This window comes from Trichechus manatus, unplaced genomic scaffold, assembly GCF_000243295.1.
Source record: "Trichechus manatus latirostris isolate Lorelei unplaced genomic scaffold, TriManLat1.0 scaffold00097, whole genome shotgun sequence".
Classification (NCBI taxonomy): Eukaryota; Metazoa; Chordata; class Mammalia; order Sirenia; family Trichechidae; genus Trichechus; species Trichechus manatus.
In genome coordinates this window covers 3,436,200-3,460,930 of record NW_004444033.1, presented here as the reverse complement: position 1 = coordinate 3,460,930, position 24,731 = coordinate 3,436,200, and the positions used below count along the sequence as shown (strand labels likewise).

Sequence of the window (24,731 nt, the reverse complement as noted above, 5' to 3'; positions counted from 1 at the left end):
TGGTATGATGTGTTTTCATTCTCATTTGATTCTAGGAATTTTTTGATTCCATCTCTGATTTCTTCTATTACCCACTGATGTGTAAGCAGGGTATTACTCAGTTTCCATGTAGTTGATTTTTTTTCCTTGCTCTTTCTATTGTTAATTTCTATCTTGATGGCATCGTGGTCAGAGAAGATACTTTGAATTATCTCGACGTTTTGGATCTTGTTGAGGATTGCTCTGTGGCCTAAGATGTGGTTGCAATTTCCATTTTTAAAATAGTTCCCATTTCTCTGTTTAGAGTCTCCTCCACTTCTCTCATATGACCATCTGTTCCTTTAAATCCTTAAACATGTTTATAATAGCTACTTTAAAGTCTTTGTCTGTAATCCCGTGGCTGGGTCTATTTACTGTTTTTGCTCCTAGTTATGTGTCACATTTCCCAGTCTTTTTTCTCATATCTAGTAATATTGATCTTACACTGTATATTGTAAATGTATCTGGCCAGAAGTCCGCTGCGTGGCCCATTAAGACCATCATCAGGTATTTTACTTACCGAACTCTGGGACTGTGGGAGGCATTGAGAGTGATTCAGAAGAAATAGAAGAACTTATCTGTATACATTTGTATTATACCTGTGAATAAATCACTAGCCTTAAGGAGCCAACAGTCTACTGAGGTGGGGCAGAAGATACATTCATAAGGACTGAAGTGTAGCATTGAGTGTAGGCGCAGGTGGAGCTTAGAGCAGAGCTGGCATCACTGGGGTGGGCTTCACAGAAGAGGTCTTTGTAAGGTAGCCTGTGAGGCCTGGGCAGGACTTGGTTGAGCAGAGGAAGACGGTGGCAACTTGGGCACTGCTGAGCAAAGGGGAGGGGCAAGCGTGAGCATGGTGTGAGCAAGAACAGTGAGCAGACCGACTTCAACGTGGCTGGGAGGGATCTGAGTAGGAAAGGTGCGCTTGCTGGGAAACAGCCTCAGCCCAGGGATATCCTAGCCCTCTAGGTATTGTCGAGTTGCCCCTATCCTGTTCCATGAAGACTGAGTTTACTAAGGTGCTCTTAGGGCACTCCCCACCACCTGCCGCTTCCTGTAGACTGAGGCTGGTCCCTCACCTGGCAGAGAGGCTAAGATCTCTGGAAAGGGAGACTTAGAGAGCACCTTCCACAAAGGGGTAGATGTGGGGGCAGAAAACTATAGGTGCCATAGACAAATGCCCTCTATAGCCCCATTCAAAGGACAAAGAAAAAAAAGTAGCGGAAGCATCTTAATCAAATATGGGTCAGCATCTCCCAGGCCCCAGGGAGCTCACTCCTATTCGCCCCAGCATCCAGCATTGCATACCCAGATTCCTTGAGCCCAATCTTTTATCCCCTGAAGAACACCCAATCAGCTTTGGGGCCACAAAAGGCGGTTTAGGTGGGGGCTTGAGATGTCTAATCCCAAACTTTGTCTTGAGGAGGCTTAGGATCAATTCTGATCCTTCAGGGAGCCCAAAAGTGGCTTTGGAGGAGGGGTTCTGTGTGGGGGAGGTGGAGGATAATCTATAAGAGGAATCAGAGGGGGTGGGGGCATCCCATGAGCAAGAAGATGTCAGGGGAGGAGGAGGAGGAGTTTTATCTGTTCAAGAACATCTCCTCAGTGGGGCCTTGGGATGGGCCTCAGTACCACATTGCCCCTGTCTGGGCCTTCCGCTTACAAGCAGCTTTCATGGGCTTTGTCTTCTTCGCAGGGACACCACTCAATGCCATGGTGCTAGTGGCCACACTGCGCTACAGGAAGTTGCGGCAGCCACTCAACTACATTCTGGTCAACATATCCCTGGGGGGCTTCCTCTACTGCATCTTCTCTGTCTTCATTGTCTTCATCACTAGCTGTCATGGATATTTCATCTTTGGTCGCTATGTTTGTGCTTTGGAGGCCTTCCTGGGCTGTGCGGCAGGTACTGTTGGGGAAGGGGGTGGGGCGGGGGGCAAAGGACATGCTCCAGGAATGAAACCAAGGACCAGGCTGTTGGGTTGGAGGGGGGATCCCTAAAGAGGAGTCTGGGGTGCTTGCTTTTATGAATATTGGGGTACAAAGCAGCCTGGACTAACAGTTTGACCAAAATAGGATGTCTGAGTCCCAAACTCTATTCTAACCATCAGTCCAACCCTCTCTGATTCTATGCTTGCTCCACCCCGGCTGTCTTCCACTCCTTCTGCCAAGCTTGGCACGGCTGTCTACTCCACTGCCCTCACATTTCACCACAGGTCTTGTGACAGGATGGTCACTGGCCTTCTTGGCCTTTGAGCGCTACATTGTCATCTGTAAGCCCTTCGGCAACATCCGCTTCAGCTCCAAGCACGCACTGATGGTGGTCCTGGCTACTTGGGCCATCGGTATTGGCGTCTCCATCCCACCCTTCTTTGGCTGGAGCCGGTGAGAGTGCAGGGCAGCGGTGCTGACTTAGCTAAGAGAGCTCAGGTTGATGTGGGTGGAGAGAAAGCTTGGGTATAATGTCTTTTAGTCTCTGACCTCTACTTTTTAAAGAGTTAGTGGAGTAGGTGAGGCTGAGGGGCTGTGGGAAACAAGTGCTAAAATTTAATCTACAGTTGGAATTACTATAGCCTTTTGCTGGTGAGGACAGAAAATCCTTGCAGCTTCAAGTCTTTTGGCATATCTGGATTCTAAGTGGAGAATACGATCCAGGCATCTCAGCTCCCACTCCACTGATACTACAGGGAGCAAGTGTTTGTCCCAAGGCTGAGTACTTGGTCCTTTGCAGGTTCATGCCTGAAGGCCTGCAGTGTTCCTGTGGCCCTGACTGGTATACGGTGGGCACCAAATATCACAGCGAGCACTATACATGGTTCCTCTTCATCTTCTGCTTCATCGTGCCCCTTTCCCTCATATGCTTCTCCTACTCCCAGCTGCTGGGGGCCCTCAGAGCTGTGAGTGGCTGTTGTGAGGGTGAGGGAGGAGTGGGCCATGGGCCTCCAGGTGGGAGGGAGGTGTGGGTGAGGGCTTTAGAACATAAGGCATCTGGAAATGTCCACAGCCAGGTAGGGGGGATATCTCAAAGCAGTGAAGGAAGTGGAGATAGTGAGAATGATGAAATGGAATGAATAGTAAGATGGCTTCATTCCTGATCAAATAAGTGGATTCTGAATGTCAAGATGCATGTGATCCTTCTCAGTGTCACAGACCAGAGAGCAGCCCCCATCCTGCCACCCTCAAGGAGAGACAGCCAGACTAGGCCAGAAGCTGGGACGGAGAGAGGCAATTAGAGTGGGTGCTTCCCGATAGAAGAGTCCAGAGAACTGGGAATTGAAGACCTGGGAGAAGAGGGACGGTGATGGTCTCTCTGTGCTCTGCCTCAGGTTGCAGCTCAGCAGCAGGAGTCAGCTACAACCCAGAAGGCTGAGCGGGAAGTGAGCCGCATGGTGATTGTGATGGTGGGATCCTTTTGTCTTTGTTACGTGCCCTATGCTGCCTTGGCCATGTACATAGTCAACAACCGTAACCACGGGCTGGACTTGAGGCTTGTCACCATTCCTGCCTTCTTCTCCAAGAGTGCTTGTGTCTATAATCCCATCATCTACTGCTTCATGAATAAGCAGGTAAAACTCTTTCCTTACATTCCTCTGAGCTTTCACAAGACCTTCTCACCAATGGCTTTAAACGCAAAGTATGGAGGGTTTTACTCAAGAAGGCTCCTAGGGGTGGATAAGGAAACCCATAGTAAGCTGGGAAACTGGTGGTTAAGCACAGGGAAGAAGGTATGGTCATCAAGAAAAGATAATAAAACCCAGGGAGGATAGCACCTGAGCCATAAAAATCAAGTTGCTCCAAAGGGCAGGATGAGAAGTGGGTTTTCCATTTTTTTTTTTTTTTTTAAAGCATTTGAAAAATTGATCATCAATAGTTCCCCTAAATGTCCAATCCTTCCATTTCACGAGCTTTTAATTTTTTCCAACTTCTAGCCTGCAGGGCATGTATGAAGCACAAAAATCACAACATGTGCAAAAATCTTTAAAAGTTTATCATCTGTAAGTACCAGGTGGCCTCCAATCCCAAAGCCTGAATCTGAGCTAATAAACCACCAGAACGCAGACGAAGCTAGGAGAGCTCCTGTATTTTAGGGCAAAAATCCTGCTTTGAGAATTATTATTTTGTTTCCTTAATCCCAGAGATGGATTCAATACAAATTTGAAATTTCCTAGATAGAAACAGAATTGGCAGTTCTTTTCAGTTGGGAGCGGTGGTTGTGTGCCGTTGAGTTGATTTCAATTCATGGTGACCCCAAGTGAGCGTAGACTGCCCCATAGGGTTTTCTACGCTGTAATGTTTATGGAAGTAGATCACCAAGTCTTTGTCCTGCGGAGCATCTAGATGGGTTTGAACCGCCAACCTTTTAAACTGAGCTCTTAACCCTTGTGCCACCAGGGCTCCTTTCAGTTGGGAGTATCTTTTAGTAAAGGTGGGATGGATGGGCCTACCCTGGGGCCACTTTCAACAGTGTTCTCTTAAGAAGCAGCCTGGTTTGTGAGGTTCCCAAACAGTATGGCCTCAGAGTTAGCATGAACGTTTAGGGATTACTGCAGACCCAGAGTAGCAGGCAGTCCTAGGCTGTTATTTAGCTGGCTTTCGGAATTGGAAAGATATTTGAAACTGCCCGAGCAGATCTTGGGTATCAGGCATTGTGGGAGGCTTTGAGGCTACAAAGAATGAGGTCTTCTGTCCACACTTTGTGATGTTGTCTTCCCTGCCTTGGTTGGCCAAGAGGGCTCCCTCCAACTCCGCCCTCTCCTCCAGTTCCGCGCCTGCATCATGGAGATGGTGTGTGGGAAGTCCATGGCAGATGAATCTGACGTGTCCAGCTCCCAGAAAATGGAAGTTTCTACTCTTTCTTCTAGCCAAGTTGGCCCCAACTGAGGAGCCCGTGCTGGTTTGTTTGCAGCAACTAGAATTTTACATTTAAGTAAGTTTTTATTTTCTCTGTCTAAAACCAAACTATTAACAAAACACAGAAAAAGGAAGGGGAAGGACGGCTTTGACAATCAAGTTTTCATTTATTTCCTTCCTGCCCACAGAGCTACTGCTTCCAGCTTGGATTACTTGAGACCACTGCAAAGACCATTTAAACAATCATCAGTTTCTACTCCAAAGTGGCACCATTCACAGCCATTGGAGAACCGATTTCTATATACAATGCAGTTAAGAAGTATAGCTGATCTTATTTCAGTGTATGGAGAAAATGTTTTTAGTAACTTTTTTTTACTTCTGGGAATCTGCTGAGATGACGGTATTCTGAATTAGAACAAACTTAAGAAAACACCTTAGAAATAGGCAAGATATAAAGAAAAAACAAAATCCTTTAGTAAGCCCTAAATATGAGTTTGAAACAACTTCTTTATGCTCTCTCTGCCAATAATTGCTAGTCTGGACAGGGACAGTCATGCCCATAAGCCCCTGAGCCAGCACGAATTATTCCAGGAACCCTCCTCCCAATTTGTCTAAACCTATATATCCGTCTTAAGTTATGTTATTTCCTAAAGTTAACAGTTTAACTTCCTACATGTACTTGAATTTGCACCTTTTAATATTTTTACTAGTTTATATAAAAATGCTTAAAAAGCTGTTTTACATTATATTCTATATCCCTCCCACTCCCTTCAAAAAAGAGCCTTTTTGAAATAAAAATCAAGACGAACATTGTGTTTGCACCCAGGAGTGGCTTGTGTTTGGTATCAGATAATTACCTAATGAGCAGCTGGGCTGCTCTCCAGTCATATGGCCTAAGTGAAGCAGAGAAGGGCTACAGCGGTGGTGAGAAGGATCCTAGAAGATTTCAGAAATGGGAGGAAAGTAGCCAACTTGGGAGACAGTCATAATTTCTCTGGGCTTGGTGGGGGCAGGGGAGAGTATGGTAAACCTCCTGGAGAGCTCTCTTTCTGTGACATTTCACAGCACCGACACTTCTGAGCAAGAGTTCCAGTTCTTAGAGAATGAAGACACACATCCCCACAACGAATGTAAACAGTTTTATTTAGAAACAGATAGGTACCTGTTTGCATTACAGAATATAAAACTTGGTTTACACTCTATCAAAAATAACCAGTATGCAAATTCAAGAGAGCTAGCATTCACAGAACACACAGTGTGGGTGTGTAGCTACTGTTCACCAGCCTCAGGCTTGATTTAAACCAAAAATATAATCCAGGGACATCGAGAGAGATTAAATGCTCGCTGCTGAGCTCCCAGCATCCAGAAGTTGCCGTCTTGGCAGAGTAAGGTCTGCTTTCTAAGTGGGTGACTAAGGCCTGGCTTCTATGCACCTAGTGAGCTGTGGGCTCTCTTGCCACATAGCTCATGATGTGCCCTCTCAAACGAAGTCAGGGTTGGGGGCATGGAACTATTATCTCTGGTCTTCTTAAAAGTGGGAATCTAGAGGGCGGAGAACTTCATTTCCCTTTCTCTATACTGGGGTTAAACTTTTTTTTAAAAAAAGAAAAAGGTATACCCACTATCAAGAGCTCAATTCAAAGGCTGTGGTGAAGTTACATGATACTTGGCTTTTCACCATACCAAGCAGGTATGGAAGACCAAAGATGTACCTAGGTTCAGATTATAATAATCACCCAGCACCACCTTATTATCCAGAAAGATACATGAAATAGTAAAGGCTATATATACATATGCTTATCTTAGTGACCTGAGGATTAAAAACTTAGAATACAATAACTTTTTCAAAAGCGGTCCATCTGTAAGAAAGGGACCAAAGAAGATGGAGTTCATGTTCTGTAAAATGTAGGTGAAGTGGAGTTGGGAAGAAGGGCGGTCCTTCAGCTCTTTCTACAACATCCTTCTCTCTGATAAGGACTGACAACCTGTCAATCCATAACAAGCATTTGAGGGGAGCAGAGGGAGATGGGAGAATGGAGATGATTCAAAGGCAGGCAGGAAGGGTGAGCAATGGTCCTCAAACCAAAGAGCCCTCTCTGCGGGTCCTCTCATCTTCGAGTCTGAGCTCCAGCTCGCCAGCCAGCACAATAAGAGGCCTGGTAGTAAGTGGTTTGCATTCTGAGGTATGAGGATCCCTGGTAAATTCAGCAGCATGTGGTTTTTGGAAACCAGCCCTTAAGATGAGAACACTGCACCCGAGCTCTTAACTAATACTGCTATTTAACCACTGTCCAAAAGACAAAGGGAAGGGGAAAAAAACCCCACCGTATTGGGAGGTTCTAAGCTTTCATATGAGGTGGTCCAAATAATCTTCTCCCTATTTTATCTTTAGGGTTTCTTAAGAGAATCTCATTCAGTGATCATTTCTCCTGTCAGTTAAAGGCACTTTCAGTGACATGATTGGGGAGGAGTAGATTTTAATTGCAGTGAAAACAAGATTGATTCTTCGGTTCAACTGAACACCTGGGGAAAGAGGAGCCAGGCTGGGCGGCTGACAGTGATTGCCAGGGGCAAGACAACCTCAAGCATTTCAAAAGATGCACACCCAGAGAAAAAATGTACACCCGGAAAGCACTTGCATTTTTCCTTTAGTTTTCCAGCTGTTTCTATCTATAGCTCTGTAAAGAGATCACACTCACTACTTGATTGATTTTTCAAGACACTGGCCCTAACTCTTCCCACCACAGCTGTGCTCGACAAAATTAGCAAATGGATACTCCTAGGGGGAAAAAAATAAAAAAGAAAATCAATTTGAGCCAAGGTTTCTTACAGCACAGGGATCATTCCTTGCCCAGATGATGCCAGGATCAGTTGCTGGATCCGCAGCAACTGAATGGAACGTGTGGCCCCCACAACTTGTGAAATGTTACACTCTCAGATAGGCAAGGGTAGGTGTTAGCTCTCTAAATAGAAACTGTGAGGTGTGTTTTTCCTTTTCTCTCCCCTTATCATTTCTTACTGATCTCAGGCTTAAAAATTAGTTAAGTAAGAATTACAAAACTTATAAAGGGTTGAGAAAGAGTGAAGGACTAATGTTTGCCTACAAGTGTGAGGTGAGGACCTCGATCCTTCATATCATCCTCCCAACCAGAGAACAAATACAAAAATAAACACCACGTGTTATACATAATACAAAGTGTAACTCTACAAACACAAGTGTAATGATTAGAGTTGTTCATCAGAAGCACAGGTCCCCTCCAGTCCCTGGGGGAGGAGGGGGAATGGGGACGGGATGGTTTTTGTTACGCCTTTTCACATCTGAAAAGTCTGTGATAACAGTCTCAGTAGCGAAAACAATCTCATGTGAAACCCGAAGCTGTAAAAATAAATTACTTTTGAAGAGAGGCGGGCTCCTGCCTGCAGCTCAGAACTCGTCATGTCGTACTAAGGCCTCGCCAAAATCTGTGGCCTGGCTGCCCACAAATAAATCATACTTGTCAACAATCTCCTCCTTGGTAAGCTTGCCATCCTGAAATTAAGAGAGCACAGTGAAATCAAGCAGAATATACTTCCCATTCCAAACTCAGAGACACTGCTATAGAACAATAGGGGTTAAGCAGGATTTATGATTTTAATCTTCACTAAATTAAATGTGAGCTCAACCCTCATCCCTCTACACACAAAAAAGAGGGAAGAAAACAGCAATTAGTACATTTGCCTTATCAAGAAAATTAAAAGTGGAAAAGGGGAATAATACAGCTCAACAGCTCAATGGTAGAGACATAGGCTTGTTTCCTGAGGAGAAAACTCCACCTTTCGAGGAAAATGTGGGACAATGCCTAGATCTGGGTAAGAGATGGTCACGAACAGCTGGGCAAATATTTCACAGTGAATCAAGCCACTGTCTGACAGGATCAACAGAATCTGCTAAATCTCAAGCAGAGTTCCCATCTCCACTCTGCCCTAGCCCCCAACCGGATTCCAGGTACAATCCCAAATGAAGGGTCCTAATGTTCATCTCAAAATGTTCTAGGCTAGATTCCCAAGGGACGGCTGAATGCGTTTCTTTTTCTCATCTCAGGACACAGCAACTCGAGACTGACATGGCTTGAGCAAGAACTCAGTATGGGCTGAACCTAAAAGAGGCTGTACAATGAGAAACTAGATAACAGAATGTTCAGAATACTAAAAATCCCATCTTCAGACTGATTTTCAGCTCACTCTAAGCTGAGCTCTCAAGTCTCTGAAAAGGCGATGGGCTTGGTGATAAACAGCACTCTTAAGGAATCGAATGCCCCAGATAACTGATGAAGGGCACTGAACAGGCTCCAGAGGAAAGGTGATTTATAACCTACTACACGGGACCTAATTTGAAAAAGCATATTTGATATCAGAAGGAAATAACTAGTTTTCAGAGGGCAGAATGGGCCTGTAATAGGTAAAACAACAAAGGAAATAGCAAAGTCCAAAAAAAAAAAGGGGGGGGGGGAAGGAAATTTCTCAGGAACCCATGATAACAGGTGATGCATGCTGGGCATACAACAGAGGATCGTTCTGAAGCCCAAGTTCCTCCAGTGCTACAAACAATGGACAAAGAGATTTCCGAAATGAGATCAGACAGTAGCCAGTACTGCCCAAAAGTTTTCAACAGCCAAATTTAGATCCCTAGCACACTCAGACTAAGTAAGACCTTCAATGCTCTATGGCTCTTAATTGGAATTTTTAAGGTAATCCCCTACAAACAGACCTAGTTGGCGGCCAGGTTGTTTGGGCCTGGCCAGCTTACCTTGTTCTGGTCTGATTCATAGACCAGGTGCCTGGCTTCTGCCTCTGCATGATCGTAGTCTGAGGGGAGGATCCAGTCTTTGGTCTCTTCCTTGTCCATCTTTCCATCTCGGTTCTTATCTCGAAACTCCACAAACTGCTCTCGCTCTGTCTTTACCCATTCGGGCTCATCAGCATTTCCATCGTGGCTGTACATGTCACCTATGTGCACACACATATGTGCAAGAGAAGCGTTTGTCTTTTTTGAAAGACTGCATCATGCTAATTGGGCCTCGCCCTTCTTCCTTATGCATCTGTTTGGACCCTAACAACAGCTCCAAGGGTATTTTAGGCGAGAGACCTGAGAAAGCCAGGCATTTTCCTGACGTTTAATTACTGATCTTGCAAAAGAATATTTCCAGCTGTTGATTTGGAGGGAGGTGAGCACAAATAAGGGTCCTAATACCTTAAAAAATGCAGAAATAAGGGGAGATGGCTATAAGACAGTTGTTCCCTAATATTCCATCTCACCTCAAGGTGACCAAGCAGAGATTTTAGAAGTGCTCTTTCAAATTCTCAAGGGAGCTTGTATATTACAAGCCAAAGCTGCCTAGCAATCAATTACTACATAAAGTCACTACACCAGTGGCCTTCAACGGGGGTGGGGTGGGGATACACACTCCCCTGGGGAAATACCAATATTGTCCAGGGGTACACTGGGAAAGGACAGTATAAGGGAATCACGTTTCAGATCCTCAACTTCCATATACAGTTTTTCCTAAAAATTCATCTGCCTAAGAATGTACCTGTGGTCATAAAGACTTCTTTCCTGCCTCCCCTTTCACAATCGCCCTTCTCCCAATTTGGTCATAAAGACTTCTTTCCTGCCTCCCCTTTCACAATCGCCCTTCTCCCAATTTAGAAAAGAAAGGCATTTGATGATATTAAGGAATTATTAATTTTTTTGTTATTGAGATATGTTTAAAAAGTTCTTAGAGATACATAACCAAGTGTTTGAAGACGAAATGAGACGATTGGGGTTTACTTCAAAACAATAAAGCGGATGTGGATGAAAACGGATTGGCCACAGGTTAACGGCTGTTGGGAGTGGGCACAGGTACCCGGTATACTATTCTGTCTAATTCTGGGTATGTTTGCAGTGTTCTATTAAAAAAAAAAAAAAGAATTAAACAACACAACTGGTGGCTTATTACAGGTAGTCCCTGACTTACGATATGGCTGAGTTATGAAAAACTGGCCTTTGAAATTTTTTATGATTCATGTATTTTCTAATGTACCTACTCATTTATCGACTATCTCATTATCCGATATTTCACATTTACGACAATAGCAAAAAATCTACTATCTGACTATTTTGTGCAGTAATGACGTATATCTGGCAGTAACAAACTCCGAGGTATGAGGTGAGAGTAACACTGGCGGTGATGGTTAAGGTTAAGTGTCATCTTGGCTGAGTCATGATTCTCAGTGGTTTGGCAGCTATGTAATGATGTAATTTAGCAGTTATGTAATGATGTAATTTGACAGTTGTGTAATGATGTAGTCATCCTCCATTTTTACGTAATGCCAATTTTCACATAATGACCTGGTCTTTGGAACCTAACCATGTCGATAAGTAAGGAGTGGGTGTATATATGTATGTATTAAAATGTATCGTTAGTTTATATATATATATGTCTAACCTCCAAAGACAAAGGTTAGATTTATAAATATACTGATAACAAAAGAAAATAAGGAAACAAAAAAAAAAAGAGGCATTCAATTTACCTCAGAACTGACTTAAGACGGAGTTGTTGGAACAGAGCCCCATTCTAAGTCAGGGACTACTTGTAATGCTAAATATAAGAGGCAAAAAACAATTGTTTATGATCTCTCTCCTCAATGGGACAGAAACTGGCATATCCCTAGAAAAGGGCAGATCCTGTTTGGTAGAATTTTAGCTTTACAAAGTCCTGCATCCAGGATGTGAAAGTGTTTACATTAGCTGATTTGCAAAAAAAGCAACACATACAACACACACATACACACAAATAGTTTTAGTAGCTTCAAGATATACTTCCTCTGTCCTTAAATCTAAATGAAGAGAAGGGAGACGGAAATACCTACCACTTGGCTTCAATGCTTGATAAGACAGTATTTAAGAGTTATAAAACTTAGTTCCTCGCCTCAGGAGGTTCAAACAAGTCCATCAGTTTTAGCAATGGTGATAAAATGGCAAAAGCCAGGAATGGGAAAAGATAAGATATATAAAAGCAGAAAATCCTATAAACTTCAACTTTGAAATGGGCTCAGTAAATGCGCCCAGGCATGTATTTCCACTGTGCTGATGAACTCCACATACACACGCAAAATCATTTTGGGAAAGAGCCCCTGTCGTCCCTTGCTCATTCCCCCTTCTCTAAAAAGCTCAAAGTACATCGAGTCTTAGAAGAAAAGGGTGATAAATATTCAAGAAGTATTAGTAATGCAAGTGGAATAACTCTAGAAAAGAAACACAGGTATGATTAACCAAAATTCTGAGTAACAGAGTGACTTGTTCAATGCAGTTTCAGTGTCAGGCGAGAGAGCTAGGGCTTTGGTCTCCCTGCAGGCTTAAAATAAACATTTCAGGTAAAGATCAGAGGTCTAAAAACAAATTGGCTTATGAAACACAAAACCAGTGGTGCACCAGAATAAGTTACTATGAGTTAAAATAAGAATATAAGACACAAAAATATCCAATATTTTAAAAAATGGGTGATGTTTCTAACAAAGACGTTTGTGACTATAGTCAATGCTTTTCATTTTAGTCACTTTTATTTCCCTCACAGTAATTGTGAAGCAATTTTCTCAACTACTTGGTAAGAGAGGCAGCTCTTCTTTAAAGTAATGGGAACATCTCAAAATTATTCTGAGGGTAATAAAAACAGAACTTTACTTGGGAGAAATCAGTCTTGAAAGTGCAGCATAAAAAAAAAAAAAAGATAACTCAAAGGGACAATGGCAGAAAGGAGCAACTTAAAAAAACAAAAGGAAACTAGTTAGAGACAAACTATGAGCATGACACAGTGAAAAGGAAAATGCATTAAGAGCGATGAGCAACCCTTGTCACTTATTCACCCACCTGTCTCTAATCTAGTCCCTATCTCCTTTTCCTGGCTCTCCTAATGCCAGTCTAGGCTCCTTGCAGCTCTCTGCTGCTCATTCTACAGGGCATCCAGGATACATTATACCTGTGCTGTCTGATACAGTAGCCACTGGCCACATGTGGCTATTAGCAACTGAAATGTGGCTGGTCCAAATCGAGATGTGCTGTACATGTAAACTGCACTTTTAAAGACGTAGTAAATTAAAAAAAAGGTAAGATATCTCTACATATTTTATATTGGTTACATGTTTAAGTTATAATATTTTGGCATATTAGGTTGAATAAAATACTTTACTGAAATTAATTTTATGGTTTGTTTGTTTTTTTTTAAGTTTTTAAATGTGGCAATTAGAAAATTTTAAATCACATTCTGGTTCGCACTTGTATTTTCCTTGGACAACGCTGCTGTGGATTCTTTAAAAGACCCACTCCTCTCCACCCTGGCCTGGCTTAATGATCTGCTGAGAGTTGACCTGTGGGGTAAACTGTTTCCATGGGTGAACATTTCTTCCAAAGTTTCTCAGCTTCTTCTAAGAAAAACACCAGAGACTTACCAATATACTCTTCTAGATCAATAAAACCATCAGCATTCTTATCTATATCCTCCATTGTTTCCTAAACCAGAGAAAACAAGAAGAGACTATTAAAGTCTGTCTCTGAGTGAGTCTGCCAGAAGAGAGTACGAGTACGGCCACTAGTGAAGGCAAATATTTATCATTCATTAAAAAAAAAAAAAGTGTGTATATGGTAAAACCATAGGAAACTGTTGTTTTCCTAGCTGAAAAACAGTAAAATGTTAGCAATGTCTTCTGCTTTAACCTAAAATAACCACCAGTTTTCTGAGAGGAACACTGACACTGCTTAATAATGAACTAAGCCATCAAGTCCATGATGATCTGGTAGCCCTCACGCTAAAGTCACACTAAGAAGAGATGTGACCAGTGACTACATCTATAGTTATAGTCTATGTTATAGGTAACTGCCCTCCATGAGAATTCTTCAGTATCAGTTTATCACTCAGTGTCTAACCAATGGTCATGGGACATTTTAAATAAATAGGATTTCCCACCATGTTTACAATATGAAGCCACCAACGAAGCTGCAAAATATGTGATGGGAAGTATTATTGCACTAAACAGAAAGCCTAAGGCACCAAGAGAAATTACTTGCTCAAGATCACAGAAAAACAGAGGGACAGAGCTGGGACTCTGAATCTGGCCAGCACTCTGCACTGCAAAGTCATTCTTCCAAATATACAGGAAAACCAAGAGGAAAGATGGCATAAGCAAAAAAAACAAATTCCATTCCTGTTCAATCACCCACCTGTACTACAATATCTTTCATGTAGTCATACTCCTCAGGGTGCAGGAAAGCTGTGAACTCCTCCTTTGTGGCAATGAGGTCTCCATCCTTGTCGGCCATTTTAAACCTCCGCTCATCTCTAACCATCATCTGTTTATAATTAAATCCATCATCAGGGTCTGGATCATCTAGATTTAACAAAAATACAGGTCAAATCTTAAAAGACTTCCAGAAAACATGAAAATGTGGGTAGGGAATCAATTTCCAAGAAAGATAAACCAAGCAGTGAAAAGGTAACTCTTGATTTCACAGGTAAAACTGCAGCACTGCAGAGACCTTCCACGTTCAGCTGAAGCTCCAGTAATCAAAGACCCCAGAGTCGGCCCCAAGCTGAACACAAATGTCTGCCATTCAACGTGGGGCCCTGCCTCCTGGACTACGGAACCCAACAGGTAGTGCTTCACTGTTATCGGTATAAAGGATGCTAGAGGGCTCGAGTTTTCTACTTTACATCTGGGAGACAGCGGTCAATTCTGAAGTCATATGGTCTGGGTCTGAATCCTATCTCGACCACTTCCTAGCTGTGTGACCTTGGGCAAGCAACTTAACTATACCTCAGTTTCCTCATCTGTAAAATGGGGGTAGTAATAGCACCTGCCTCACAGGATTGTTGAGAGGTTTAAATGAGATAATAAATCTAAGTGCTTAGGACAGTGCTTGACACGTATATGTTAGCTATTGCTATTATTAAAAGTTAGGCTCCCATTAAGTCACTAGATACCAAAGGCCTTCTATCCCATATTAAGGCCACTTGGATTCAAGCAACAGAACATCACCACTTTGAAAGGTCACACTTCTTTTTCTGAGCCAACCCTGAAATCTGCCATGAGTTACAGGTACTGTTCTTCCCCTATTTACGTAAAATTCTAGAAAATACAAACTAGAGTTACAGAAAGTAGATCAGTGGTTGCCTAGGGCCAGGTGGGAGGGTGAGAGGGATTACAAAGGGGCATAAGGAGACTTCTTGGGGTGAAGGACATGTTCATTATCTTGATTGTAATGACGGCTTCACAGGTGTGTAGTATCTATGCCAAAACTTGTCAGTTGTACACTTTAAATACGTGCAGTTTATGTATGTCAGTTATACCTCAATGAAGTTGTTTTTAAAAAAGAAACATCAGACGACAACCAAACTGAACGAGCACTGGTTACGATGCTCAACTATACAGGCAGCACTTATCTGTTCTCTATGTAAGAATCCAACTATGAAGTTTAGTTTCTTAAAGCTGAAAAACTTGCATCAGTTAACTGTAGAAAAGAAATAAAAATAGCTTTTCAAGCAGAGTTGCTGTGTGGACTAAATAAGATAACAGATGTGAAGACACTTTGAAAAGTAAAAGGCATGACATTACTGTTCTGCAACATACTGATCAAATAAAAAAGATATGGCACTCGTTTTACAGAATCACAGGGCCCCTTTAACACCACCACCGTACTGCTAACCTTTGATACTGCAGTTCAACCCTTTCCATACTTTAAGTGCAGTTTAAAAAAAAACAAAAAAAACACAGTGCTCTATTTTGAGAGTTAAGCAGCTTGAAGCTTCATTCTTGTTTACACAAAACTACACACTTTACTTAGGGAAATAAAGGCTGACTTCGTAAAATAGAGAAATATGTCACACTATTCACTGGTAAATGTTAAGTGAAGCTTCATTCTTTGTTGAGTGCAAAAATCCAGTCAGACAGCTTACTGAATCACAAGGCCTTCGGGACCTGTACACATACACTCGAAGCCGTAAGAGCTTGGAGATGGAGAATTTAAGGAAAACACCTTGTTCACATACTAAGCCATCTCTTCTTAAACATACCAATTATGTAACACAAATAAGACAGATCATAGAAGGCAAGACTAGCTTCTTAGCTAAGAGCCCTCCTCCCCTCCACAGGGTAAAACATGGTCACTGAAATCAAGTAGCCTGATAGTAACATGCACGTATGTAAGGATGAAAAAGGAAGATGCAAAGCTGTATTTTTAGTGACTTAATTTCAATGCCTCTCATGTCCCATGGAGCACCCTGTCTATGCTGAGCCCCACTTTACTGACCCACTGGCCTGTATAGTTTGAGGCAGGCTCTTGATCTAGGCAGGATGGATCTTAGTATTTCACATTTTAACTGTGGCAGAAAGAGTGTTAATAACGTTCCTTCTGTGAAAAGCAGATGCACTGAGACAGATTTTAATTAAGGTGACTTATACCTGAACTCAAAATTGAGTCAAGAACACGCGCTCACAAAAAACTCTGCGCTTCTCTAAGCCGATTCATCACACCCTGTGAGCTGTCCGCCCGCACTCCTCCGGGGAAAGATGCCTTATAAAGACATAGCTTCTCCAGCCAGCGCTTTAGTTTATGCAGTCTCCGTCAGAGAAATGCCCATTACGTTGAATCATCTGCTCTGTGAGGCAACAGTGCTCTCAAGGGATTTTTATGCACATAATCATACACAGATTTTAAGATTCATTCTGGGTAGCAAGTGAGTGTCCAGGCTAGTGCTGAAATTTATTAGCACATCATTTTGTTTAGAGAACCAATAGCCGACCCTTTGCTTTATACTTGTTCTTAATTCCAAATAAACCAGAAGGGTGTTGGCTGAGCCAGAGACAAGCAGCACTGCTGCCTCTCCATCTGCGTTGGCTTTTAACACACGTGTTCTTAATCGGGTGAAGGCTATGTTTGGTTCTTGGCTAAGTGTCAAGCATCGAGAGATTTCCACTTTGGTCTTAGGAATGAGAACAAGCCTGCCACAGAAATAAAAGTCTCTTTACCAGAAATGCGGGCAGCTCTGTAATTAACTTGGACAGCTGGCTATCCAGTGGGGGAGCAGACCATCACACACTCATAGGCAGCCAGTGGTGGAGAGCATCCACTTTAACCCAGAAATGTGCCTTGTTTCCAGGATAAAAATGTGGGGGAAAAAAGTAGTATTGATACATTCTTATCTCAAATTGTAGTAAGTATAATAGAGGGATCTGACTAACACAAACATCCTGGGCCATCACCTCAGTAAGACTGCCACCTAATATTCAGCGGCAGGCAAGTGTAATAAGTAAAACAAAATTTCTAACAGGTGGCTCAAGCACAAGCCACCAAACCAACAGAAAGCAATCAAAGTAACATTTATTTGCCTTGAAACATTGCGAAGCAGGCTGGTAAACTCATGTGCCAGAGAAAACAAATGGGAAATTTTCAGTTCCAAACTTCAGTAAATAGACATACCGAGATAGTTAACTTTTAACGAGGAAAGCTAAATTATTTGATCTTTTCTTCATTTTTATTAAGAAGGCAATTTTCCTCCTATTCTCAACAGTCATAAAGGAATCTAATTTGGCTTAAATTTTAGGTCCAACACTTTAATGTGACCATGTCAAGAGACATGTGAAAACCTCTTGCTTTGCACTGCTGGAGCAATGCAGGCTTTTAAAGGAGATCTGTTCCAAAAAGCGTCTCTATGAGGGTGACAGGAAGAAAAAAACAGTAAAATACTGTTGAAATGCTAAAGATGTAGAAGATGCAATAGTTCAGAAAACGAACATTAAGAAATACATAGTATACAAATTTAAATATAATAGAGGAAAATCAGCTCAGTATTGAATTATTTAACATAAAGACAATTTCTTCCTTTCCTTTACTGCGTGACCCATTTGTTTCTTTGACGCAAGACCATGGTCTCTGCCAGGCTGACATCTTGCCCCTTACCCAGGTAAGTGCCATAAGTCACGTTTCTGTACTCATCCCAGGAGATTAAGCCGTCTTGATTCATATCAAACTCCTGCCATTGGTTTTCAACATTGTCATATATGTATTTCTTCTGGGCGTGCTTAATCCAGGATTTCAGCTCCCCCTCCGTCACAAACCCATCTTTATCCGCGTCTATTTTATCTACAATCATTCTACAAGACAAAACAGTTACGTTTCAAGGTGCCGGCTCCACAAGGCTTTTTCCTCCAGGTAGTAGGGACCTACCTAAAACGTAGCCGTAGGTGGCATTTTTATACTCCTCCCAGGAAACGAGGCCGTCCTCATTGAGGTCATGCCCCTTCCACTGCCGCTCTACATCCTCGTAAATCCAGCGCTTTTGAGCAAATTTAATCCAGTCTTTGAGCTCATCCACAGTGACAAACCCGTCCTTGTCGCCATCTATTTTACTTACAATCTTTCTGTAGAAAATGCAGAGAAATCCAGCAAGAGGTTAAAGGGACACAAGGCTCCTGACTTAGCCATGTGTGTGCTGTGACCGTAGGTGCTGCCCAGGGCTAAAGCATCAGAAATTAAAAAAAAAAAAAAATTGCCTCAAAACAAAATTGCCAAATAAGGTAACGGGAATTTTTTCTCTCAAGTGGCCAGGGATTGGTCTGTAACAAGCCACCCAGGTAGGTGCACTGGATCTGAAAGAAAAGCCCTCCCGTGAGAGGTCAGTTTCAGCCTGTGGTGAGAGTTCATTCACTGTCAGTGACTACTCACTCGTGCCTGGGTTCTCCACTCTGGCATAAAAATCATGGAAATCTTTATATTTTCCTTTATTGCTTTTAGACGAGAACCCCAGTTTACTGGTAAATAATCGTAACCACTGACATGATTTTCTAAAAATTAAAAATATTTAAATCAAACTTTAAAAAAAGGTAACAACACTGTTTAAAAATATAGATATAAAAAACATGGGATCACATATTTCAAGAAATATATCAAAATATCAGAAAACATCAAAATATCAGAAATAGTAAAAAATATGGTATCACATACTTCAAGACAACATTGTTTTTTAAAAAAAGCAAAGACAGGAGGATACTTAGTCTAAAAAATGGCTAGAAGCTTACAATACACTGAGATGCTGAACTGGATTTTTACATATAAGCACGAACACAGAGAACTCTGAGGAAATGATGGGGTGAGGATGAATATCTCTGGTCATGAGAATGTTAATAAGCTGAGAGGGTTAGCGTGCAGATGATAAAGCAAAACAACACAGCTACCAGATCAATACAATTGTCATATATGTATCATATACATATATGTATTCTCCCTTTTTGAGTGCCTTTCTTCCAAACCTGTCATCTTAATTTAAGGATTTCAAAATATGTGCATGATACAAAAATCTCTCCAGACTACTCAGAAAAGCTAAACCTATGAACAGTCACACAAGTAACTGGCCCAATTTAGAATGGCAACCATAAATCAAAACTTGCAATGGAAGTGAAATCGTGGCATACTCCTATGCTCTATTAAGCGCAGAATTAAAAAAAGACTGTCACTTGTAGCAAATAACGTCTTTTCCCCATGTGTGTTCATTTCATGAATATAATATGGGAAAGTGATTAGAATCGGAGTACTAGTGACACTAGGAAGAGATTCACCTTGATACAGTCACGGTGTTAGCCGTAACTGTCTATTCAAAAAACGCGTAAGCTAACAGCTTTCATTCTAAAATGCTAACAGAAAATGCAAAGCAGTAAGAAGCCATCTCTGAAATACCCTCCTCTATCCACATAAGAGCAAAACATTTTTTTTGCCACTTTAACCCTGTAGTTTTAACAACATAAACAAATTAAGTTATACCAGTATTGAAAACGTATGCATCTTCTACAATGGGATCCAGTTTGTGTCCAATAGTGCCATTGTACAATTAAGAAGAAAAGAACCCCTCCCATCCTCAAGAGGAATTTCTCAACTATCATTAATAGTCTAAAAAGGATAGCCCAGATAAAAAAAGGCATATGACTGCTCAAGCGGGATTTCTTAATGAATTTGGCCGAACGCCATTCTATTTATTCCAACAGAAATATCCCAAATGCTTTAATCAGGGCTTGGCAAACTTTTTCTGCAAAGGGATAGATAGTAAATATTTTGGGCTTCGTGAGCCACATATGGTCTGTCACATATCGTTCCTTTTTTTTAAAAAAAAAAAACTCTAAAAATATAAAAGCGACTCCAATCTTGCTGGCCATCCAGCCTGCAGGCAGTTGTAAAAGTTCACGGGAAGTGGTAAGTCCTAAACTCTTTGTAAATCTCAGTGTTTATTCCTGGAACACTGGGGAACTCTATGGATGTAGTTAAAAAAAAATCCATTGTCATCAGTTGATTCCGACTCATAGCAACCCAATAGGACAGAGCAGAACTGCTCCATAGGGTTTCCAAGGAGCAGCTGGTGGATTTGAACTGCTGACCTTTTGGTTAGCAGCTGAGCTCTTAACCACTGTGCCACCAGGATGCCACTAAATAAGCATTTACTCAAAGACAGACACAATGCACTAAAGTGGACCTACGCTATTTTTCCTAAGAAGTAACACGTGCCTCTACATTTCAAGTGGCTAAATTTAACAAATTCTTTCATTTTGTTAAGAATCTGGGTCAGTAGATGGACTCCAGGAGGGTCCATAAAACAACTGAAATTTCCAGCATGGAAATTTTATACTGTTCTTATGTATGCACTTTTCTGAAGAAGAGTCCTTAGCTTTCAATAAGACTCCCAAAGGAGCTGGGCATGTGACCCCCAAAAAGGATAATGAACTGCTCTAGTTTATTTCTATAGCAAGTATTTCAAGGGAGAGGACTTTTTTATACGGAGGACTCCATGTCAAAACAAACAAATCTACACAGAAAAGAAAACTAAGCATATTTAATTTTTTTTTTTTTCGGGGGAGGTAGGAGAGAAAATGATAATACACACATAAGAGAAAATGTCCTACTTGTCAACATTTTTTATTAATAAGAAAAAGGAATTGAAAAACTGGGTATTAACATTGTTGACAAAACTGCTTCCTGTTGTCTTTTAGTTTTATTATTAAATATTTGAAAACAGTAAAATTTTGCAACTACAGGTATAAGCAATGATCTTATCTATTAGTTGCCTTATAGACAGATGGAAAAGAAAGGGAATCAGCTGTTCCCAACCTCTGGTATATATAGTCAGCTACCAAAACAACAGAAATACTACAGTGAATAAGTAAAGAACAGTTCACCTGGGTTTCCTGCTTCTAACGGTACGTCACTGTATAAACTAGAGCTGTTTGTCACTATCTCCAAAATTTGGGAAAAGCAAACAGTACTTAGTTCACTGTTACATTTCATGAAAAACATGGTTGTTACTATCTTATTCTAATCAAATGTAGGGTCTGCTCATGTGCTGAATTTTTGATAATATTTACTGATGACAAAAAAGGAACATTTTCTCTTCCCTGAGTACTGGTGGCAGAGCCATTCTACTACTCAAAAAGAGCCAGAATATCCTCATTAAAGTACCATCTACCCAGTGTTTCATTCTGTTGTACAGAGGGTCACTATGAGTTGGAACTGACGTGATGACACCCAACAACAACCAAAAAAAACCCAAACCAAACCCACCGCTGTCGAGTAGACTCCAACTCATAGCAACCCTACAGGACAGAACAGAATTGCCCAACAGGGTTTCTAAGGAGTGGCTGGTGGATAGGAACTGCCAACCTTTTGGTTAGCAGCCTGAGCTCTTAACCACTGCACCCTCAGGGCTCCAACGACGACAACCCTAAATGCCATCAAACCTCAGGGCCATCATTATTTAAGAGTAATTCTGTGAAGAGGTTTAAGTTCAGATTGAAACATTGGTTGGACATGCACGAAATTAAGATGTACGACATGAAGACTGAGACACCCTCATGCATCTCTATTTTCAGCCCAGAATGTTAGCACAATTAAATTAAAAATCTGCACGGTCTCTGAAAGTTAGAAAAGCAACTTAACACAAGACTGAGTCTTTAATATAGTTATCTTTTCTACATTACTTTCAAATGTTTGAGGATAGCTCATTCTACATAGCAAAATCTTTTCATTGTTTCTGCCATGTCGAAAACTAAATATATCAGCCAGCAGACAATCCAACAGAAGAATAAAATAAATCTCTTCTGAAGTACTTCGCAGAGCAAACCCCATGATAATGTCTTAGAATCATAGCACTAAGGGATATTACTATGCCTGAAGGAGAATGTAGTGCAGCTTTCCAGACAATCTCTTGAATGCATTAATAATTTAGAAAATTGTCCAAAGGTGCTCCGTTTAGGAGACATTTTTCACTGAACTGGCCTGCATTTCCTTAAAAATCAAGGTTTTGACAGAACCAAAAAAGACATTCTCAGAAGCCCAGTTAGAAATCATCAACTGGGACTCTACCAAATCAATTCTTTAAGATTGTTGTTGTTAGATGCTGTCGAGCTGATTCTGACTCATGGTGACCCCAAGTGTGCAGAGGAGAACAGCCCCACAGGGTTTTCAAGGCTATATTCTTTTGGAAGCAAATTGCCAGGCCTTATTTCTGAGGCATCTCTGGGTGGGTATGAACCACAGACCTTTTAGTTAGTAGTCTAGTGCTTAACTATTTGCACCATCCAGGGATTACTCTTTTTAAGATTAATATTCCAGAAAAAAGCTGGCTGCTGAGACACAGAACCTGACCATAGCCCAGCTGTTATTAAAACAGCAACTCATACTCTGACATTAAGATTATCGTCGGCACACTCTTCTAAAAGGCAAGGTTTGTTTGTTTTTTAATTAAAAAAATACCTGAGGATGAAAGCAAAAGGGTCAGGGACATCCTTGGAAATCATTAACTTCAGAGAAATTAGCCTAGGGGTCCAATTTACAATTTATTAGCCACAAAAAGACTTGGCTTGGGCAACAATAAATGGGTCATAGATAGTTTTTAAAAATTAAAAGCAGCAGAGATGAGAAACCTCACCATGTAATGTTCTTTTGGGATCGAGATAATCCCAGCAGTTCAAGCTGGGTCCTACAGTGCTTGACACTTTATGCAAAAATGACTCTGCTTTGTAGAATGAGCTGTCAATTGTTATTCAATGGAGAAATGCACGAAAGCAGGCTCTCGATTTTTTTTATTGGTAGCAATTCTGTGGTTAACTTTCAGAATATGTAGTTCAACACAGCTTTAATGAGCGACTGAGCAAGAAGAGGTAAAAAGAATTAGATGATTGATAAAGAATGTCATTATCCTAACTAGCCCCTGAGAGGTGGCACCTTACCCAAGCCTTTCTTTGCTCTCTTCTGGTGTCAGCTGATCAAAGGTCTTTGCTTCTTCAGCACCCAGGAAGGCATCATGGTCATAATCAAAGCTCTGAGCGTCATTGTGAACCTTGTCGCTGAGCTGAGGCTCATGGTGTACCCGGTCCTTCTTTTCTGTGGGCTTGCTCAAGGCAAAGGCTGTGCACAGGGACAGGCACATAAGAAACTGCCGCAGGTCCATGATAATCAGATCTAAAAGAAAATGAGATGTAGTTAATTCATAAGGCAGCATGCTTAATAATTAAACAAAAAATTAAAGGCTCAAATCCCAGTTAGAATATTAATTTGATACACAAATAATCTATGCAAGTCATTTATATTCTCCCCAAATATTATCACTTAATCCATATAAAGATTACAGCCTATGAAACCCTATGGGCAGTTCTACTCTGTTCTATGGAATCGACTCGAGGCCATACAACAATGGTCTATATAAATCAGTATGGGAGCATATTAGACTCTTCAATTACTAAGCTGAGAAATGCCACCAGTTTCCTTCATCGGACAGTATGCTGACAGGGAATTTATAGTCAAAACATTCACTTTCTAAGCAGTCTCCCTTAAAAAAGTACCAGAGTAGAACTTTAATTCTTTTACCCAACTTCATAAGACTCAAAAGGGAAAGGACCAGGATTTAAATCCAGACCTGCTGACTCCAAATCCTTCACTCTTTGTACTGTATCAGTGGTCTGGTCTCCAAACCTGGCTGGTTATTAGCATCACCTAGGAAGCTTTAAAAAAAACTTCCTCTACTGAATTAAACTCTCTGAGGTTGACTCCAGGAATCTGTAGTTTTAAATGCTTCTCCCGTGATTCTGATGATCATCAGATTAGGAAGATTAGGAACCAATGAAAGAGAAGCAGTTTCATTGGCCTATAGCACCAAGTGGTCTCCCATACAGGTAGGATCCAGGCTCAGCCTCAAATTACTTTCAAAGATCAAACCATTCAGATAGCATGGTCATGGATAACAGTGGCTTTACCCTTCTTTACAGTAGTGTTTGTCAAACTTGCCCGGCCATAAGAACCACCTGGAGTACTTGTTTAAGTGCAGATTCCCAGGCCCTACTCCACACCCTGAGTATCTGTGAAGCCACAGAGATTCTTAGGAACAATCACAAAGATGGAACACTTTATTGAAAAATGGGACAAAAAACTGCAGAGAAGCTGCAGGGTGGTTATCTGTATAGCACACTTGACAGATATCCCACTGTACTGTTCCAAGAGGTTAAGATTCTAGAGAAAAACCGAAAAATTAAAACTCAAGGGGGAAGAATTTGCCCAGCCTCTCGTCATATTTTTTTTTTTATTGTACTTCAGGTGAAGGCTTAAAGAACAAATACTTTCTCATGAAACGGTAGTACACATGTTGTTTTATGACATTGGTTAACAACCCCACAACATATTAACCCTCTAAATTCTCAACCTCTTTTTTTTTTTTTTGGTGAAAATACACATAGCCAAAGATAACACCGTTTCAAAAATTTCTACATACACAGTTCAGTGACATTGACCACGCTCTTCCAATTGTGCTGTTATTCTC

General features: G+C 41.3%; 2 protein-coding genes across 4 annotated transcripts in view; one reads left to right on the top strand and one right to left on the bottom strand.

The window, feature by feature from the left end:
- The first annotated feature begins 1,560 nt into the window (after window positions 1-1,560).
- Window positions 1,561-4,945, top strand: OPN1SW (opsin 1, short wave sensitive). Its single transcript, XM_004382643.2, has 5 exons — window positions 1,561-1,924; window positions 2,235-2,403; window positions 2,750-2,915; window positions 3,345-3,584; window positions 4,780-4,945. Exons 1-5 carry the CDS (start codon window positions 1,561-1,563, stop codon window positions 4,897-4,899), a joined length of 1,059 nt encoding a protein of 352 aa, XP_004382700.1. The 3' UTR covers window positions 4,900-4,945.
- Window positions 4,946-5,036: 91 nt separating this feature from the next.
- CALU (calumenin) overlaps window positions 5,037-24,731 on the bottom strand; it is a 43,094-nt gene continuing 23,399 nt past the window's right edge. For 2 of the 3 annotated variants that reach the window (XM_004382642.2, XM_023737089.1), the window contains exons 2-7: window positions 23,149-23,380; window positions 18,107-18,300; window positions 14,105-14,271; window positions 13,336-13,396; window positions 9,656-9,855; window positions 7,327-8,398 (exon numbers count right to left, since the gene is read on the bottom strand). In XM_004382642.2, coding sequence (XP_004382699.1) covers window positions 8,294-8,398; window positions 9,656-9,855; window positions 13,336-13,396; window positions 14,105-14,271; window positions 18,107-18,300; window positions 23,149-23,369 — 948 coding nt within the window. In that variant the 5' untranslated portion in view covers window positions 23,370-23,380 and the 3' untranslated portion in view covers window positions 7,327-8,293. Of the gene's footprint in view, window positions 8,399-9,655; window positions 9,856-13,335; window positions 13,397-14,104; window positions 14,272-17,839; window positions 18,034-18,106; window positions 18,301-23,148; window positions 23,381-24,731 lie in introns of all 3 variants that reach the window. The other variant, XM_023737090.1, reaches the window with a different exon arrangement.

What these genes read in the sequence shown, in the direction of transcription:
- OPN1SW (XM_004382643.2), top strand. Translation starts at nt 1,561, where the DNA reads ATGAGCAAGAAGATGTCAGGGGAGGAGGAGGAGGAGTTTTATCTGTTC. An exon ending in CCCTTCTTTGGCTGGAGCCG is followed by an intron (nt 2,404 to 2,749) that starts GTGAGAGTGCAG and finishes GGTCCTTTGCAG; the next exon opens with GTTCATGCCTGAAGGCCTGC. An exon ending in TGCTGGGGGCCCTCAGAGCT is followed by an intron (nt 2,916 to 3,344) that starts GTGAGTGGCTGT and finishes GCTCTGCCTCAG; the next exon opens with GTTGCAGCTCAGCAGCAGGA.